Genomic DNA, 17,415 nt, shown 5'->3' with positions numbered 1-17,415 from the left:
TGTGAGGAAACAACCTCATTAAGCATTATGTTACTGATTTTTCTTGCTTGTGTATTCCTGGAAGAGGGTGGAACAGCATCACCTCAGATAACCCACAGCTCTGCCAATGAGGCGCCTAGGGGTGCACAGGAAGCAGCCAAGACAGCTGACCCATCACGCTCAGCAATAAACAGGAGGGAGCTGGCTGGTGTGGCTGGTGACTGCTGCTCAGTTGGCGGGTGGTAAGCATGGTGCATCACATGTTTGGTATAGTCTTTTATCACTATTATTATTTTCCCTTTGTTTTCTGTCTGTTAAACTCATGGGTTGATATAAAGACAGTTTTACTTTTTTCTTTTTTTTTTTTTTGCCCCCGATTCTGTTCCCCATTCCACTGCAGGAGCATGAGTGAACAGCTGTGTGGTGGTTAGCGGCCCACCAGGTTAAACCACAACACAAGCCTATGTATGATTTATTTTAAAAAAGAAAAAAAAACAAACAAAAAACCCAAACAAACAAACAAAACCACTTATGTCAAACCCAGAAACAAATACAAACAAACAAAGACAATCTTTTTACTATGGAAGTGGTTCATTTGTTCTTTGTGCTTTATTACACACCTTCCAGACCTCACAGGAGTGTGATGTAAGGCTGTAAGTCTTTTGCTTCTGCTTCAAGGGACTCAAAACAAGCAATTTTAGTGTCTGATAATTACTGATAAATGTTATATAAGTAAGTTCTGAGCAAAATTATTTGTAAAGTGGGTTTTGCTGTGAAGAATACTTGTCTCACTGCCTGAGCAGACGATTAATGCTTCTCATTAATATGTTAGGAGAGAGATATTAGGAGGCCTTTTTGGAGCAGTTCTTTGCACAGGTTGATGTGGAGGAGAATCAAGTACTATGAAATTTCTTTTTAGAGTGCCTCTTATCTTAAAATTATTCAGAAAAGCACACATTGCTAACACAGACTTCACACAGAAAGCAACAGAATAAAAGCCATTATAAAAGTAAATCATGGTGCAATTATTCACTCTCTGAAAAATTTGATGTTGTTCTGCATCCTACCATAAAGTGCCATTATTTCTCAAAGCCGTATTTCAACTCGGGGTGGGAAATACAATGATGTTAATATAACCACTTTATAACCACCTGTCTGTCCTTACACAATTTAGTGTTCATTTCCTTCTCACGTTCTACCTGTTAAGTCTCTTTGGTAGAACACAGTTGCTGTCGTAGCACAGCAGAAGCCCTTTAAACAAAGGCTCCAGATCCATGCTATTCTCGGGAAGCAAGATCTCACGCAGGATTTGTCGGTGGCTGCATCTTGTCCAGAGCAGGTTCTCTGTCCTGCCAGCAGCCACACGGCACCACTCGTGGGCAGAAGCTTCTGCGAAGGGGTGGTACAGGCACTCTCCCTAGGGTGCCGCTTAAGTTACTTCACTTTCACTGGAGCTGCTGCGTATTTGAGCTTGACCATCACCATCCAAGCTGCTGCCACAGGCTTGGCTTCCTTCTTCACAAAATAGGACAGATAAGGAATCGTGGGGATCATCCTCAACATAAGGGTCCAACATGTCTGTAACAGCCATGCTAGGGTCTTTCAAATACTGGAGAAAGCCAGAAACAACATTTTAGATATTTGTCCACAGAACAGATGTATCAGAAATTACAGAGACTGAGCAGGTACCAACTGCCTATGGGCAAGTTGCTTCAGACCAGAATTCACAGCAAGAGCTGCTAAATGTATATCCGATTCTAGATTTCCCTGAGCAAGGAGAAAGTTAAAAATACAAAAAAAAAAAAAAAGTAAACTATTTAAGTGAGCTAAAGCAGCTTGCACTTCCTATTTTCTATACATTTTGGCTAATATTCTTTTCATGTCAGTTCAAGTAAATTCCTACTGTTTAAAAACAAACCACAGAAGAAAACACTTTTTTATTACACTGCTGGGAACATATCCTCCAAGTGCAAGAATCCAGCACCTGACAGCTTGTCTGAAGTGCTGATGGAGCAAATGAGATACAAGATTCTGGTTTGTTCAGCGTCAGATGAGTCAGATCTGCATCTTTTACAGTTACCAGAGAACTCTAGTGGCATTCTTCCCCTGTAGTTATTTTTCGCTTTGACTTCTCCTCTGCCTCCCTTTCCCCCAAAACTAAGTCATCAGATTTACAATGAATGCATAATCAAAGAAAAGAACATTAGACAAAAAATGTAGGCCAGAGAAAAATCTTTCTGTTCCTCCTGCCACCCTCATATACCCCCATTATCACTGAGCTGATTTTGTGTTTCATGGGGAACTGGAGCCATCCACCATTTCATGTACTGAACCAAAAAAAAAGAAAAAACCCAAAAAAAACCACAAACAAAACCACTGCCATTGAACACTTTTTCCCTGATTGAAAAAAAAAAAAAAAAAAAAAAAAAACCAAAACAAAACTAAACAAAACAAATGTCTGGAACGCAGACACCTTCACATTGTTAAAAGATTGACATAGCTTGTCATTTTACTCAAAAGCTTGTAGGAGGTGCCATAATGTGGCTGAGACAGGACTGCACCTCAAGTCGTGACTGTTGTGGGACAAGATTAACCTTGGTTTCAAGTAGGGCATCACTTCCTCTGTAATCACAGCAAGGCTGATAAGCAACAGGATTATTTTTTCAGGTGTATTAAAACCAAATAGTTTCATATGGGAACCTAAAATAGATCCACTTTAGCTAATTCAAGACACAAAGTGAACCTCAATTTGGCTTTGCTATGTGAATTTGGCTTTGCTGTGCTTGCTTCTGTGGTAGAACTGCTCCCTGTAACTCAGACACTGAAAGCTCAGATCCTGCTGTAAAAGAACGAAGCATGTGATTTTGCTGAAAATACAAAAAAGTACATACAGAACTGCCTTAAAATAACCAGTATTCTGTACTCATGTTTTAAGAGGAGAAGCCAGAGGTTGCCTGATTCCTTTTAGAAATACACATTTTAAGAATTCTGCAGATTTACTGATTTTCCTTTATTTCTTGCCCATGTTTCACCCAAAAATCAGGCTCACCATTGTTCAAGAGTATCTGCTTTTGCTGCGTATTCTCCAGACTGATACAATTACTCCAGAACACATGGTGATAGACTCTGTTCTTGCAAGTCCTTTGCATGAAACGCTGCACTATTTTAGTACATGGTACAAGGAATTTTTTTTCCTATGTGAGACAGATACGCTTCGTTTGATGTGCGACACAGCTGTCTCTACTGAGCCCCCATCAAACGGGGGCTGAGGCAGCACAAAGAGAGAAAATTATTTACTTAGGACTCTGCAGAAAGTCTGGGTTCATTCACCCATACTGCCATAAAAATCTGGAAAAACAGCTCCACCATCACAGAACTCCCATACTACAACGGGCTACTTTGACACACAGATATAAACGAAGAAATACACCTCGAAGAACCGCAAACAAATACAAGCTTTTAAAAATACGGAATGTATGCTGAACAAGAACTTTTAAATGAAGAACTTTGCTTAAAGACTCCTTCCTGTTTAAATACTAAAAAGGGGAAGATGAACAGGACTGAAACCGTATCATTTTGTACAGAAATGTGTCAGCTACAAGGAGAAACAAAAAGTCCCAGGATGACCTTTTCATCCGAGTATAGCTAAAACTACAGGAAAAAAAATTAAAAGTCCGAGAACATTCCCCTAGGTAGTCCTTAGTCTTCAGCTCAGTCCTTGCTGTTAAAATGATCAGAGCTTGCTTCTCCATACTGGGTTTCTAATCAGAGACCTAGGTCCCAAGTACACCTTCTGCAGCACGCAACAGCTTTTTGCTTAAACTGAGCAACCGTTTTAGGCCTGATGACTTAGATAAGCAAAGAAAGGGGCAGACAAGGGGCAGCCAAGGAACAGAGAATCTTACTCTGGTTTCCTAACAGCAGCATTTGAGTCTCACTCCAGAGGAAAAAAAAAAAAAAAAAAACAATTCAGTTGAGTAAAAGAGAAATAAAGTGGGTGGTCATACATGAGAAAAGTAACAGTTCACACTAAGTCAACAATTACTTCCATCTATTTCTGTTACGCAACAACTAGCTTTGTTCATATTCACTCCAAGATCATCACTGTCTTCTACAGGGGGAGGGAGGCAGGGGCTAGGAATATAAAATATCTACACGTACCTCTTCAAAGTGTGACGGGATTTCTAAAGGTGGCTGAGACCAATATTTAAGTGTTTTGTGGTGTCTCCACAGAAAAAACAAAGCAGCAGTTACCAGACTTACAAAAATGAACACCAATATAAAGAACAGTATAATATATCCAGCTTTGGTTGCCTCTGAAAGAGAAAAAAAAATATACACACATATGGTAGATTCATATTTATACATCATCAAATGTAAAACAACATATAGCAAGCTGAAATTAACTATACTTGGTAATCAAAGTAGAATTTCCAAGGCTAAGATCACAACCCTACTACAGATGCACTCTAAACAGCTGCATTCAGAAGTAGCTTGTTTTGTGATTCCACGTGGAAGTCACCAGCTCCCATGAGCTTCTTCCCCTTAACCACGCCACCTAATGCAAGCTTCTACTTGGCAGACTGGCAGGGCAAACGCAGAGCTGGAGGAATCGCCGGCAGCGTGCAGGCGGGGAACGCAATTTGCCCATTCACCTTCAAGTTGTCAGCAGGGCCCTTGAACGCCAGGGGCTTCTCTTTCAGAACACGCATCTCCCTTCAGCGAAGGGAGCGTCACAGACTCCAACGTACACAGCTCAGGGGCTTGCGACTGGGTACTTCAGCTAGGTCACTGCCCAGGAGGTCAGCTCCTGCGGAGCCTCAGAAACCGCAGACGTGGGTTTCATCAACACGTCCTCCAGTGCATTCAAAGCACGCTAAAGATGAGTTGTGCCTGTGTGCTGGTGGTCACATGGATTCAAGAGAGTGACAAACTCCCTTATCTTGCCCACATCCTCTCCTCCCCTCATCTTCTCTCTTATCTCATACAGAAACACAGAGCTCGAAATGTCAGAGAAGCAAGCAGGTCAAAGAGGAGAGAGGGACGTTCCTGTCCTGCAGCAGGCAGTGGCTGAGGAAGAAGATTTGCAAGAGTAACCCCATCTCCTCCTTCAGTGACTTCCTCTAAAGACCCAAGTGCTGGTATTTTCTTTCTTTGCATATTTCTAGCAAGTAATACCCATAAGCAGTATTTACTAAGAAGGAAAAGGACAAGGGGAAGAGTACAACACAGACCCTCAATTACTGACTGAAAAATTACCTATTATTTTGCTATTCATGACAACCGTGAACTACTATCCGTGGTGCTCTCTTAGCACTCCTGTCCAACACGGGTATGTAACCGATCAGTTAAACGACCCAAGACCCATGCTCTACACTCATCCCATTATACACAAAAAACCCCAACAAAAGCAGATGTATACCACTGATCGTAGTTGTGTAACACTCAGGGACACTTTGCAGTCCAAGTAAGTGGAAATCTGAATGCGTCATCAATTCTACTTGAATTCTGAAACAATAGAGTGTCAATTCCTTTAGATTTCCAATTTTGAATAGTGTATTGCTCGTCTTTGTCTCCTGTTTAAAAGACAAAAAAAAAAAAAAGTGTTACAGTAAAAAATAGACCTGTCTTCAACACAAATCCCCTCCTCATATTTAAGTTTCCCACTTAAAGAGCACAGATTTTATTTTTCACAATTCAGCTTTCCCAAACAAGAGCAGCAGTGAAATACATTTCAACTTTCCTACTTGAATGCATTTGAAGTTTCATTCTTTTTAAATGAAATTAAGCCTGACCATTTAAAGTAATCTACAAGGGCACCAACAGCAGAGGCACGAAAACCAATCCAAGGTCTGCTGCCGGACGCTTTGACGCAGCTTCTCTAACAGCTCAGGCAGTGAGAGTAACATAGGAAGGGGGAGGAAAAAAAAACAAGCCCTGAGAAGTGCCTCCACCATCAGAGGAAGCTGACGAAAGTGTCGTTCAGTGAAGAGCTCCCACCACCTCAGCTCCTTCTACTGAAGAGGAAAAGAGCTGATGGGCAGTGTAAAAACCTCCAGTCTCCACGTGGCCACCACAGCCCTTAGGGAATTTTTATCCCATACGAGGCTAGGATAAGGGCCTTGGTGAAGCCTACAGAAGCATACAAGAGTGACTTCTTGTCCGAATCTCAAACATGAAAGTATTTCACACGTGTCAGAAAAATACACATTGGTGCAAGAGAGGAAGGAAGTGGAGACATTTCAGATTTAGCAAGGTCTCTGAAACAAGTTTTTTTAAATAATGTTTTTCTGCTCCTGTTTTTTAAACATTTGACTTTAGAATGACATTCTTTTGAATCTTCTTCCTTTTTTTTTTTTAATTTTTTTTTTTTAAATGTAACTTAATCTCTCCCCTGCCATGCTGGCCTGTTGAAAACACAAATACCAGGGCCCCAGACAGCAGCATTAAGTGCGAAACGAGACCACCACCTCTAAATCTCAATATGAAGAGGGAAAGCTCATCCCAGATGTGTCCAGCATGTTTCTAATAACTCAGCCTTTCTCTGTGCCAGGAGCAGGTGACATCAGGCCAAAGTGGCCTGTTACTGAAGCTGCCAGAACAAGCAAGCCTTGTAAAACTAAATTATTCTTCCTCCTTTCTTGTACAAGTTGCCTAAACAGACTTTGGAATCTAAACGCCATTTTAAAGCCACCCTTGACACTTTGTGGATTTTTTCCCTTGATCTGCAATGTGATTTAACCTTTGTTTCATATAAAGGAAAAAAAAAGATGTTTTTGAAAGTGTTCTAACACATGCAACACTTGTGCCAAGACCAAATTAACTTTTTTTCAAGACACCAAATGGTGACCTTCACTGCTAGAGAAAAAAATGACATTAGTTTTCTTCCTCCATTTCTGCTGTTTTGCAAAGAGACACTGACTCATATCTTAGTCACAAAAGCCTTATGAACAAAACAAATTAGAGAAAATCCTTACTTTTCTAGTAGCGCTTGTTGCGTTCTCCCAGTAGGACACATGATACTCAAAAAAGTCACCTGCTTCAGATCCAAAGGGGGGTGTGACACTAATGAGAAGTGAGTCAGAGCTTACAGCCACGCGTTTCACTTTAGGGGGCCCTATGGTAGCTGAAAATAAATACAGAAAGAGCAGTGAACCTCTGGCATGCGAAACAGCTCATCATTGCCAGCATTACTTAGATATTTTCAGCAAGCATGCTAAGTATCAACAGCTTTTTCTCAAGAAAGGGAATACAACATTTTTTCATCTATTTATGCATTTATCTACTTTATTACAAATTTAAGGAAAAAGACTCGAAAGCATAAGTGAAATTAGATTAAAAAAAAAAGGGTTCCAGTTAATTTTCCCTGGAAATTAACTAAATATTCACTAGAATGTATCGGAATTTATCTGTAGTTAATGATTCCATGTCCTCTAAAAAACACACTGCTTGGGTCAATAGATTGTACGAGGAATAATCAGTTTCTCCCCTCCCCTTGCTTTGATGTCTCTCTACCTGTCCTATAGAGTAAAGATGACTACTTCCTTTTGTGAAGTACTCCAAGGTCTAAATCATGAAAAATATTATATAAAGTACTGTCAGTCCTAATACAAGAGACTTGTGTGATCACAGCTCATATACAGTCATTAGTCATTTATCCTTTGTATCTTGATTTCCTTCACCAGTTAAGCTTACCAGCATTTGTAAAGAGCTCCAGGACCTCAAAAAAACCACTCATGCAAATATTAGAGTAGTTAACAGCTGCTTGCATACTAAAGGTTTACTATTAACCTTTAGTTAATAAAAAAAAAAAAAAAAAAATGAAATAAAATAAAATAAAATAAATCAATCCTGGCATGTAACAATTTCTTATTGTCCCTCAAAAAACCTAACAGAACTTTCTCTGTCCAGTGTTATTTCAGAGAAAATGGGCCCCCATGATCTTCATCTTGGTAGAGATATTTCAGTTTATTTCTACTTCCTGTTGATACACAACTGCAAATGCCTTGTTGTGTGTCCTTGCAAATTCCCAAAGCTAAACATTAAAAAAAGAGAACAGCTCGACTGAGTAGCCCATGGTCTTGGTGTGTAGAAACTGATCTCAAAGGCAGACACAAACACAAGAATGATCACAAAGTTGCTCTTGCTTCCCCCCAAGGAACAGACACGGACACATCTAGCACACATCGAGCCTCTCCTTTGTCTTGTATTCCCATTAGCCCAGTGCTTTCCTAACCCCCAAAGGATCCCACTCCCAAACAATCCTGCATCACAAACTGCAGGTACTTCAGCTGTAATCTTCAGTTCAGGATTCAGGTAATTCCTCATCCCCAAAGTCTTTACCTCTAGAGAAAATCCAAGATTTAGAACTGAAGTCACCAGGGAAAGTAGACTCTTTGCAGCATGGACCATCACTGCTCCTCACAAAGTACGGCAGTACTTAAACTAAAGAGTTAATAAATCCACTCCTCTGCTTTGTTACCATTTCAGAGGTATTTTTAAACTCAACTTTACTTTCTTCTAACCCTGAAACCAATCACAGCAAGGGAAAGAGCAGATCTTATAAATACGGGTCCCTGCAAGGCAGCAACAAGGCTACGAGCAGGACCTATAAAGAACAACAATACACTTCTTCACACATTTAACAGGATCTGAAGTGCACCCTTGACCCTTCTACACTATCGTCAGGTCACTTTATATTTATTAGAAAAGGGATTGGTTCAATAGAAACAGGTAGTTTGTACTCAGACTACCACCAATCAAGAGGGTGTACGTGTGCACGTGGCAGTGCCAAGTGGGGAAATAAGAAAATGGAAAACTTTCTAACAAAATACACGTTGTAGTTCTTATAAGGCCTAACCACCCAAGGAAACTCATCTGTTCTCTCAAGATAGCTGTTGGAAGAGCACACTGCTAATCTCACTACAGAGGAACTGTGTAGTGTCAAATTCCTAGTGACACACCTAGGCCTTGTAGTCTTTGTTAACAGAACACCTACAGTTCTCTTGCTTGGCTTTTGTATACAATAAAGTGAAGAAGCCTAGAACAGACAATAAAGATTTTTTGTTTTCAAATAAATCTCCTTTGAAAGACTTAAAACATAACTAGCACTTACTGTTTCTCTCTGCCACAAATGGATCTGTTTCCACCCAGTCAGAAGTCACTTGCCCCAGCTCAGCCCTCACACGCAAAACAATCGTCCAGCGCCGCTCCTTAAGCAAGGCGGGGAAGCTGCATTCAGTCTGGGTGATACGGGTGCAGTTCATCTCATCCCACTGGTTAAAGGCCCCTCTGCAATGCAAAACAAAGGACAAATAAAGCATCAGCAGAACAGGGCAATTACCTAAAACGCAATCCCTCCCACTTAGACAATTATTGTAACAAAATAATAACAACTCTATCATTTTGATGTAAGTTTATTCCACAGCCCTTTCAGCACCTGCATCTCCTCAGTATCTGGGAAAAATTAAAATTAGTGAGACAGAATTCGGTAAGGCTAAAGTTATACAGGAAACCACACAACATTTCTAGGTGTTCTTCAGGTCTTCAATCTTTTCTCAGTGTTGTGGATATATCACAGGCAACGAGACTGTCAGTCTTCAGAAGCTGCTTTTGTATATACAGAAAAGCATCTGTAACAGACAACTCATTATTTCATTTCTGTGCTTACTCTATTTTTTTTTTAAAAAAAAAAAAACAAAAACAACAACCAATTGTGTTTCTGGATTAGAATAAAAACAGTTTGGTTGTTCTTAGAACTACTTACTTACGTTTTAAAATGGACTGTATATAATACCAAGCCTCCATCCACTTGAACAGGAGACCACCTCAGCAAACTACGGAAGTTATAGGAATAAACCATCACATCCTTCGGTGCTGGTAAACGGGGAGAAGATTCTAGAGTAAGAAGAGAGAAAAAAAATAATTATTGAAACATTCAAGTACACAGTAACTAACTTGGTCTCCAAATTCCATCACTGTATAATACATTTTCATGGCTTTGCAGGCAAAACTATTCCTCCTCATTCCCTTTCTAGGTGCACTAGTAGCAGTACATTTAAGTCCTTGCTATCCACAAAGCACTGAATTCCAATTTACTGCTTCTATGTATTCCATTTTCCTGGTTTTATTGGGGGGGCGGGGGTGGGGCGGCGGCTAAGGTGGCAGCTTCTGTAGGAAACTGCTAGAAGTTGCTCCCCTTTGTTCAGTGGACTCGGACGGGCCTAGGGCGGACCTGCTGCTGGCCAAGGCCGAGCCAATTGGTAGCAGAATGTCCCGTGATAACACCTCTGCGATAACGTATTTAAGAAGGGGGGAAAATGGGGAGGGGGGGAGGAGATGGGAAGGAGCTGAGCAGGGGCAGAGAGGTGGAGGCGCGAGCCTTGTGGGCCTTGCAGGCCTCACCCTCTGGCCTCCCGCTGGGCAGCCAACTGGGCCCAACTCGGCCCGGCCCGGCTGCAAGAAGTGGAGAGGAGATGAGATGTGAGGAGATCCTGAGAGGCGTCTGCCAGCCTGTTGTGAAGAATTTCTTGTGAGAGGAACGGCTGCAGATGCCAGGGTCGGTGAAGAAGGAGGGGGAGGAGTAATGTGGCTCCTGGCCAAGATTCCCCTGCAGCCTGTGGTGATGACCATGGTGGAGCAGGTTGTCCCCCTGCAGCCCATGGAGGACCCCATGTCGGGGCAGGAGGATGCCCAGAGGAGGCTGTGGCCCATGGAGCAGTGCTGGGGCAGCTGCTCCTGACGGACTGCACCCCGTGCAAGAGATGACCCACGCTGGAGCAGTTTCACAAAAGACCACAGCCTATGAGTGGGACCCCACAATGGAGCAGGGGAGGAATGTGAGGAGTTCTTCCCCAGATGAGGAAAGAGCATCGTAAAGCGATGTGTGATGGATGAACTGACCATAACCCCTAGTCCCTATTTCCCTCCTTGTGCCGGTCTGCAGGGGGAAGGTAGTAGAGATAATGTTAAGCCCGGGAAGAGGGAGGGGTGGGGGGAGGTTATGTTGTTCTCTGTCTCATTATCCTGCTGTTTTTAGTAATAAATGAATAGTTTTTCCCAAGTCGAGTCTGTTTTGCCCGTAATGGTAACTTTAAGGATTTCTCCCCGTCCTTATCTCAAACCTCGAGCCTTTTTCCTTATATTCTTTCTCCCTGTTTACTTGGAGGGTGGGAGGAGTGAGACTGCGTAGTCTGGTCCTGAGCGGGGCTGAACTACGACATTCATACAGAATGTAACAGTGAAACTATAGAATTCAGCACAAAACAATAAACCCCACCCAGCTTCCCCAAGAAGCTGTAAATTAAGGTCCACTGCCACTTGTCATGACAAGAGCTCACCTACTTCAATTGTCCCATCTCACATTTTACTGCGTTAACAACTCAGAGCACATTTTTCCTGACCATCTGCCTCCTGCTAACTTGTCTGAAAACGCCAAGGTTACTTCCCTTAGCTTTTTTTATCCCCCCAACCCCCCTCCTCGTTTCCTGGAAAGTTTTCTCATACTTCAACATTCTCAAACACATCGTGCGCTGTTCCACTTGCAAGTCTGAAGTTTTGTCAGTTTTGAAACCGATTTCACAATGTAAAAAAGGTCAGAAACCTCTGTTAGAGGCGTGCCTTCTGCTAGTAGGAATGTCCACCCAAATGCAACCATGTTATAAACTCCTGGGAGTGAACGAAGATTGCAAGCGCTCTGGAGCAGCTTGTCAGGAGGCCAGCAACATGGAAGCGAAGAGCAAAGAGCTGTGTCTCTAGCACAAGAGAAGAACCACCTCCCAGCTGGCCCAAGCAGGATGGAGGAGGAAGCCATCATCTGGAACTGGAGCACGGCCAAAGGCCAGGCATCTGAGCTGGAGGCGGAGGTTAGAAAAACCAAATGGAGGGAGGGAGAGACGGCAGCCGACCAAAAGGCAGAGAACCAAGGGCTGTGGAAATGGAGGCGGGTGAAGTAGAAAAAGCCAGCTGAGAAGTTAAGTAGGGGAGCAGCTGGAGGGAGGTGTTAGCTGGCAAACAGGGCAAAACGGCAAGCTGGAGAACAAAAAAAAAAAAAAAAAAAAAAAAACAAAAACCAAAAAAAACCACAAAACACTAAAAGACAAGGAGACCAACAGCAAGGAATTGGGAAAGCCAAAAAGAAAGAGACTAAGATTACAGCAAGTAGGCCGAGGTGAGAAAAATACAGTTATTAAACATATTTTAAAACCAGAAAAGCCTCCCAATTTTAACCACAGTGCTGCTGTCACTCCGGTGGGCAGGGCCCTCAGGAGGTCTCCGGTAGAAGCCCCTGCCCAGAGCAGGGCCAGCACTGGGATCAGACCAGCTCAGGGCTTTCTCCAGGCAGGTCCTGAAACCTCCAAGGACAGAACCTGCACAACCTTGCTGGGCAAAAGCTTCACTGCCTGCCTGTCCTCAGAGAGAGAAGGGTTTTACTTCTCCACTTGACTAGTGTTTGTCCATGTAGTCATCCCTTTCACCTTGAAACATACTGGCTCAACTGGTCCTAAGCTCAAAGACAACCATGATATGACATGACATGATACCCCAACTTCGGTTTTTTGTTCTTAAGACAATAGTCTCCTAAGATAATTTGACAGAGTTAGCTTTATCAGCTCTATATGGTTTATTTATTTTTATATAAATAAGATCAGAAGATCCAGCATGTAAGCTAAATTCTGGCCTAACCATCTTTGGGAATACAGGGATAACATTAAGAAGTTTTTTTCTTTTTTATTTCTAGACGATTTTGTTACACAGCACTAGACAGCACGCTGGTGCTGACAGTGCTGTGCTTCAGAAGAGATATCATGCCAGGCTCTTAACATCCTCCACTTACAGGAAAGAGACAACACAAAACTTCATGAACTTGTATTAAACCCCAAGTCCAAAATACAAAATAACTAGTTAAGCTCTCAAAGTTTTAATTAGGTATGTTACTAGTTTCTTAGCCTCAACTTTTGAGTAGTACTCTTAAGTAAGCACACATTGCCTTAGGCTACAGATGGATCATTCAGCACTGCAAACCTGTTTGAGATTCCACACAGTTACAAATGCGACCCAAACTACTAATCTCTCACGTATTTTAAAGGCCACTAAGTAACCTTATTTTCATTCAAGAGAAGTTTGCACTTTCTAGTCACAAAAATTCTTTCTTCCACTCTCACTGCTGGTCTGGCATGTGGCAAGGTATCTCACACCATCAGTAATCTGTGCATTCAGACATCCGATACAAACTAATTTTACAAAATTCAAGAAAGCTGTCAGAACGAAACACAAGCACTTGCATTTTTCCTCCTCTTAAAAAAAAAAAAAAAGAAAAAAAAAAAAGAAAAGAAAATGAGAAAGCAATGAAGGATGCAGGCAGTTGGTTCACCTTCTCCTCCATCAGGACTGCACACTGATTATTTTGCCTTATATTAGCCTCAGAAACAGATAATTTCCCCTACCAGCTTCAAAAACAACCCAAAAAATTATCAGATCTATGGCTCTGTAGTTGAACATCAAGACGCTGTGTGCTACAACGCACTTACTACTGCACTGAGGAGCTGGTTTTGTAGCACAAGGGAACGTGTTCATATTTTGGTTAGATCTCTCAACTTGAAAAGGGAAGTTACTTAAATTTCTGAAATCACACACTGAACTCCGTAACAATCTTTGGTTTCTATGACCCAAACTAACAAAATGCACATTTCAGAAAGAAGCGCCTACATATGCAAGTATCCCAGAAAAACCCAAACTACCTTAGCTAGGGAAAGGCAGAAATGCCTTGTCCTTTATTTCTGTCTGGGAAGGGGTCTTGCTGAACCAGTTATTCTAAAGCATCTGCCAAACAATGCTCAGATTGTTTTTTCCTGATGCACAGACTTCCTGACTCTTCAAGCCACAAGCCAAAGCTTTCACACAGCGGAGTGTGAAGCCACAAGTTACGCTGAGTGAAAGCAGCTCAGCTTGGCCTAGCCATCTATTTCACAGCCTCCATTCCTGCTCCTTAATGATTTCTGACCCCTTCCCCTGCATCAGCCTGAGAACACATGATTTTGCTAAACAGGCAAAAAAAAAAAGAAGTCCGGGTGGGTAATTTTTTTAATGGACTTTTGCTGTTGTAGTGTATCAAACTGGCTTCTCACGTTGTCAGACAAGCACTAAAGCCCACAAAAGGTAAAAGCCTGCAGAAGTGTGTGGCCAGGTGGGGATGGGTGACAACAGCTGGCTACGCTTTTGGCTCAGATTTTAACGTGTAGCTCTTCATTTGCACCAGAAGAAACACCGCACACCATGCCTACGAGAGAGAGTGCGGAGGAGGAGGCCCAACGCACAAGCTACACACCAGAACAGCTCTCTGGGAAATCCCGCCGCTGCCAGTGGGATGGGACTGGCCAAGGCTGACTGCAGCGAAGCCCCTCAGCTCACCTCAACCCACTCATGGGCATTTGGACTCCTGAGTCCGGCCACGGACTGCAGGCCTGGAACGGCAGCTGCCCCCAAACACGCCGAGAGCCCCGCGGGGTTCACCAGTCACAGAGGCTAGCCGGCCAGACCTTGAAAAACACGAGGGAACGTGACAGCGGACGCGCCAAACTCATGGAGGTACCCGTGCGCCTGAACGGGGACCGGGCTGTATGCAAACCTCGTTCAACGCGCGTCACTGCAGCTCTTCCGCGCTTGCTGGGACACGTACAGAAGCCAGGATTATACCCACAGGCCACAGCTCAGACCCGACCTGAGCAGCAAACACCCCCCACGAAGCCAAACACGGCTCCCAAGACTTGGCATTTCCATGCCACATAGCTAACAGGCCTTGTCTGCTTAAAAGAAACGGCAAAGCGCTTACACCAAAGCCTGAATCCAATCCTACCTCAAGATCCTAAACTACAAATTCACTAAATTAAACGGAGGCCCACGGACAGCTGATGAGCGGGTGCCCCATCACAAACGGGCACCTCTCCCTCCCCTCCCCACCCCTCTGAAGGCTGAACCCCTGCAGCTGCAGCCGCCCTCCCTCAGAGCCAGCCCCGGGGACCCGAGCTGGCGGCGGCCCAGACGAGGGCACATCTTCCAAGGGCAGCAACCCCGGGGTCGGCAGGAGAAACCAGAACTTCGTTCTCCTTCAGAGGGCCCAGGCACAGGCGGGGTAAGAAAAAGCTAAAATCCGTGACAGCCCCCCTCTCCCCACCGCCTCCCCGCAAGCTGCTGCAGGGGACGGGCCCCGCCGACAGTCGCGCCGAGACCGCCCGGGCCCCCGGGCTTCCGCCGCCTCCCGGGCCGGAAGCCGCCGGCGGAGGAGGCGCAGAGAGAGGCGCAGGCCGGGCAGCAGCCTCCGGCTCCGCGCCGCCGGCCACGACCGCGGCGAGCCCCGCGCCCCGCCGCACCCACCTGCGCCCGAAGCCCGGACCGAGCCGAGGAGGAGAAGGAGGAGAAAAAGGGAGAGCAGCGGCGCCCGAAGAGGCATGGTCCGGCTGACAGCGCCCCGCCGCCCGGCCCCGCTCGCCGCCTGAGGCTGCTCGCCGGTCCCTGAGGAGCGGGGCCGGCGGCGGGCAGGCCTGGCCGGGCCGCCTGACACCCGCGGCCCTGCCCCGGTTGCGGCTGCCTCCCCTGCCCCGCCCCGCCTCCAGCGCCGCCTCCGCGGGGGCAGAGCCCGCCCCCGGCCCCGCCCGCAGCTCGGCGGACGAGGGGGTGGGGGGACCTGGGGGGGGGCCGGGCTTCAACCGCGCCGCGTACGAGGCCTGAGAGGCGGCGGGGCCGGCGTGTGCGTGGATGGTGTGCGGTTGATGTGAGAAAATCTTGCCGTTGAGTGGTTAAAGTCCCCCGGCTTTCTCTGGCTGCATCTAGCCTAACACCAACCCGTGGTTAAAGCCTGACTGCATACTTTTAACTCGTGCTAGTGATTACACCGTACTGCCATTTAAAAAATACAATTTATTACTACAAGATTGGGAAGCCCGCAGAACCATGACCAGCAGGACTGCCCACAGAGGAAACTATGCAGAATTAGGGTACTTAAAACATCTTTACTAATAATAAAGGTAATGTTTGGCTGCCCGAAGTCTCCCTGAGCAAAGTTTACACTGCTGCCATGAGATTTCCAACAAAAGGAAAGCAGGCAGGGACAGCAAGTGTGTCTTGCTTTCTGAGCCGTAGGTAAGGGCTGGGCAGCTTTGATTTCCAAGTAAGCTTGGATGAATCACTTCACTGTAGTTCATCTCTTCCTCAATCAAAAGACCGATTCTTCCCTTTCTCTTAGCCCTATATGGCCTGCTCTTACCAATCGCAAGCTTTCTGGGCAATGATCCTCCTTTTACAGGAAGATACAGTAATAAAATGGGCCAGAATCTCAGTCAAAGCCTTTTAACACTGACACAAATGTGTTAGAAAGGAATATAAACAAAGGAGGTTAAAAAAAAAAGCAAATGCTGAAAAGCTGACTAGTTGGTTGGTTGGTTGACTGTGAAAATAAGAGGGGCTAGAAGGGGATGGTAGAGATTAAAGTCATTCTGTTATAGACGTAGCCCGTTTTCTTCGCACTTAACATGTCTGACCTCTTTCTGAACCCTTCTGGGAAGAATGACTCAACTCTTAGCACTGTTCTACCGAAATCCTCCTCTCCACAAGCCCTGCTTTGGGATTTCCCCCATGCCAAGCCTGTGCTGAGACACAGATCCTTTAATAATGATGTCTGAAGCCAGTGGAGGAATTTCGGTCATGCACTGTTAGCATGACCAGTGGAGCCTTTCTAGTGGAAGGTAGCTGGGAAAGCCGTTGGCATTTCTAAGTGTGAAACTTAAACAGCAAAACGGCATGTCCAGAAGGCATGTTAATTTTGGTAGCATCTCTAATTCATGCATTAATGAGATTTTGATTTACAGAGGAAACTTAGGTATATTAAAGAGCAACTCAAAACGTGAATTCTGAAGCGGGGTTTCCCTCTACCCTGGCACTGAAAAACACATATTTACTGTAATTGTTAGAGAAATCCCATAACCGATCATGTGTGTTTTCCCTTTACCAAACCAGACAGGAAACTTTGCAGGCTTTTGGTTTTGTTCCAGCTGATCTCTCTCTTACCTTGAGCTTCCTATTAAGTCAAAGCCCAGTAAAGCCCAAAGCAGGCTGTTAGGAGGGAAGTAAAAATGACTGGTTGTGCCTTCATGAGCAAAAGGTTTCACCATTAGTGGATGAGGGATGACTTCATAAAACTGGTAGCTTAAGGAGAGCTGAAGAGAGAGGAGAGAACTGAGAATAAGTAGTGATTTCATGAGGACTGAGAGAAGAGAGAACTGAAGACAATGCAACATCTGATCCTATCCATCAGCTCCAAAAGAAAAAAAATATTAATTAACGCAGGAAATCTGTAGAACTTACAGGAGTTCAGAATTATGTATTTTGCTTTCTTTTCTTTGAGCTTAGGGAGCAAAAAGCAGAGTTAATGTCCAATCAGAA

At 44.3% G+C, this 17,415-nt stretch overlaps 1 protein-coding gene across 1 annotated transcript; it reads right to left on the bottom strand.

Annotated features, from left to right (window-relative positions):
* Positions 1 to 551: 551 nt before the first annotated feature.
* On the bottom strand, positions 552 to 15,578 carry IFNGR2 (interferon gamma receptor 2). Its single transcript, XM_086764762.1, has 7 exons — positions 15,352 to 15,578; positions 9,750 to 9,876; positions 9,095 to 9,270; positions 6,957 to 7,105; positions 5,402 to 5,555; positions 4,141 to 4,295; positions 552 to 1,588 (listed from the first exon to the last, which is right to left on the bottom strand). Exons 1-7 carry the CDS (start codon positions 15,425 to 15,427, stop codon positions 1,409 to 1,411), a joined length of 1,017 nt encoding a protein of 338 aa, XP_086620888.1. The 5' UTR covers positions 15,428 to 15,578; the 3' UTR covers positions 552 to 1,408.
* Positions 15,579 to 17,415: the final 1,837 nt, after the last annotated feature.

The sequence above is a fragment of the Chlamydotis macqueenii genome, chromosome 1, assembly GCF_036417535.1.
Source record: "Chlamydotis macqueenii isolate bChlMac1 chromosome 1, bChlMac1.mat, whole genome shotgun sequence".
Lineage (NCBI taxonomy): Eukaryota > Metazoa > Chordata > Aves > Otidiformes > Otididae > Chlamydotis > Chlamydotis macqueenii.
Note: the sequence above shows the minus strand (reverse complement) of the source record. Positions and strands in the feature narration are given on the sequence as shown.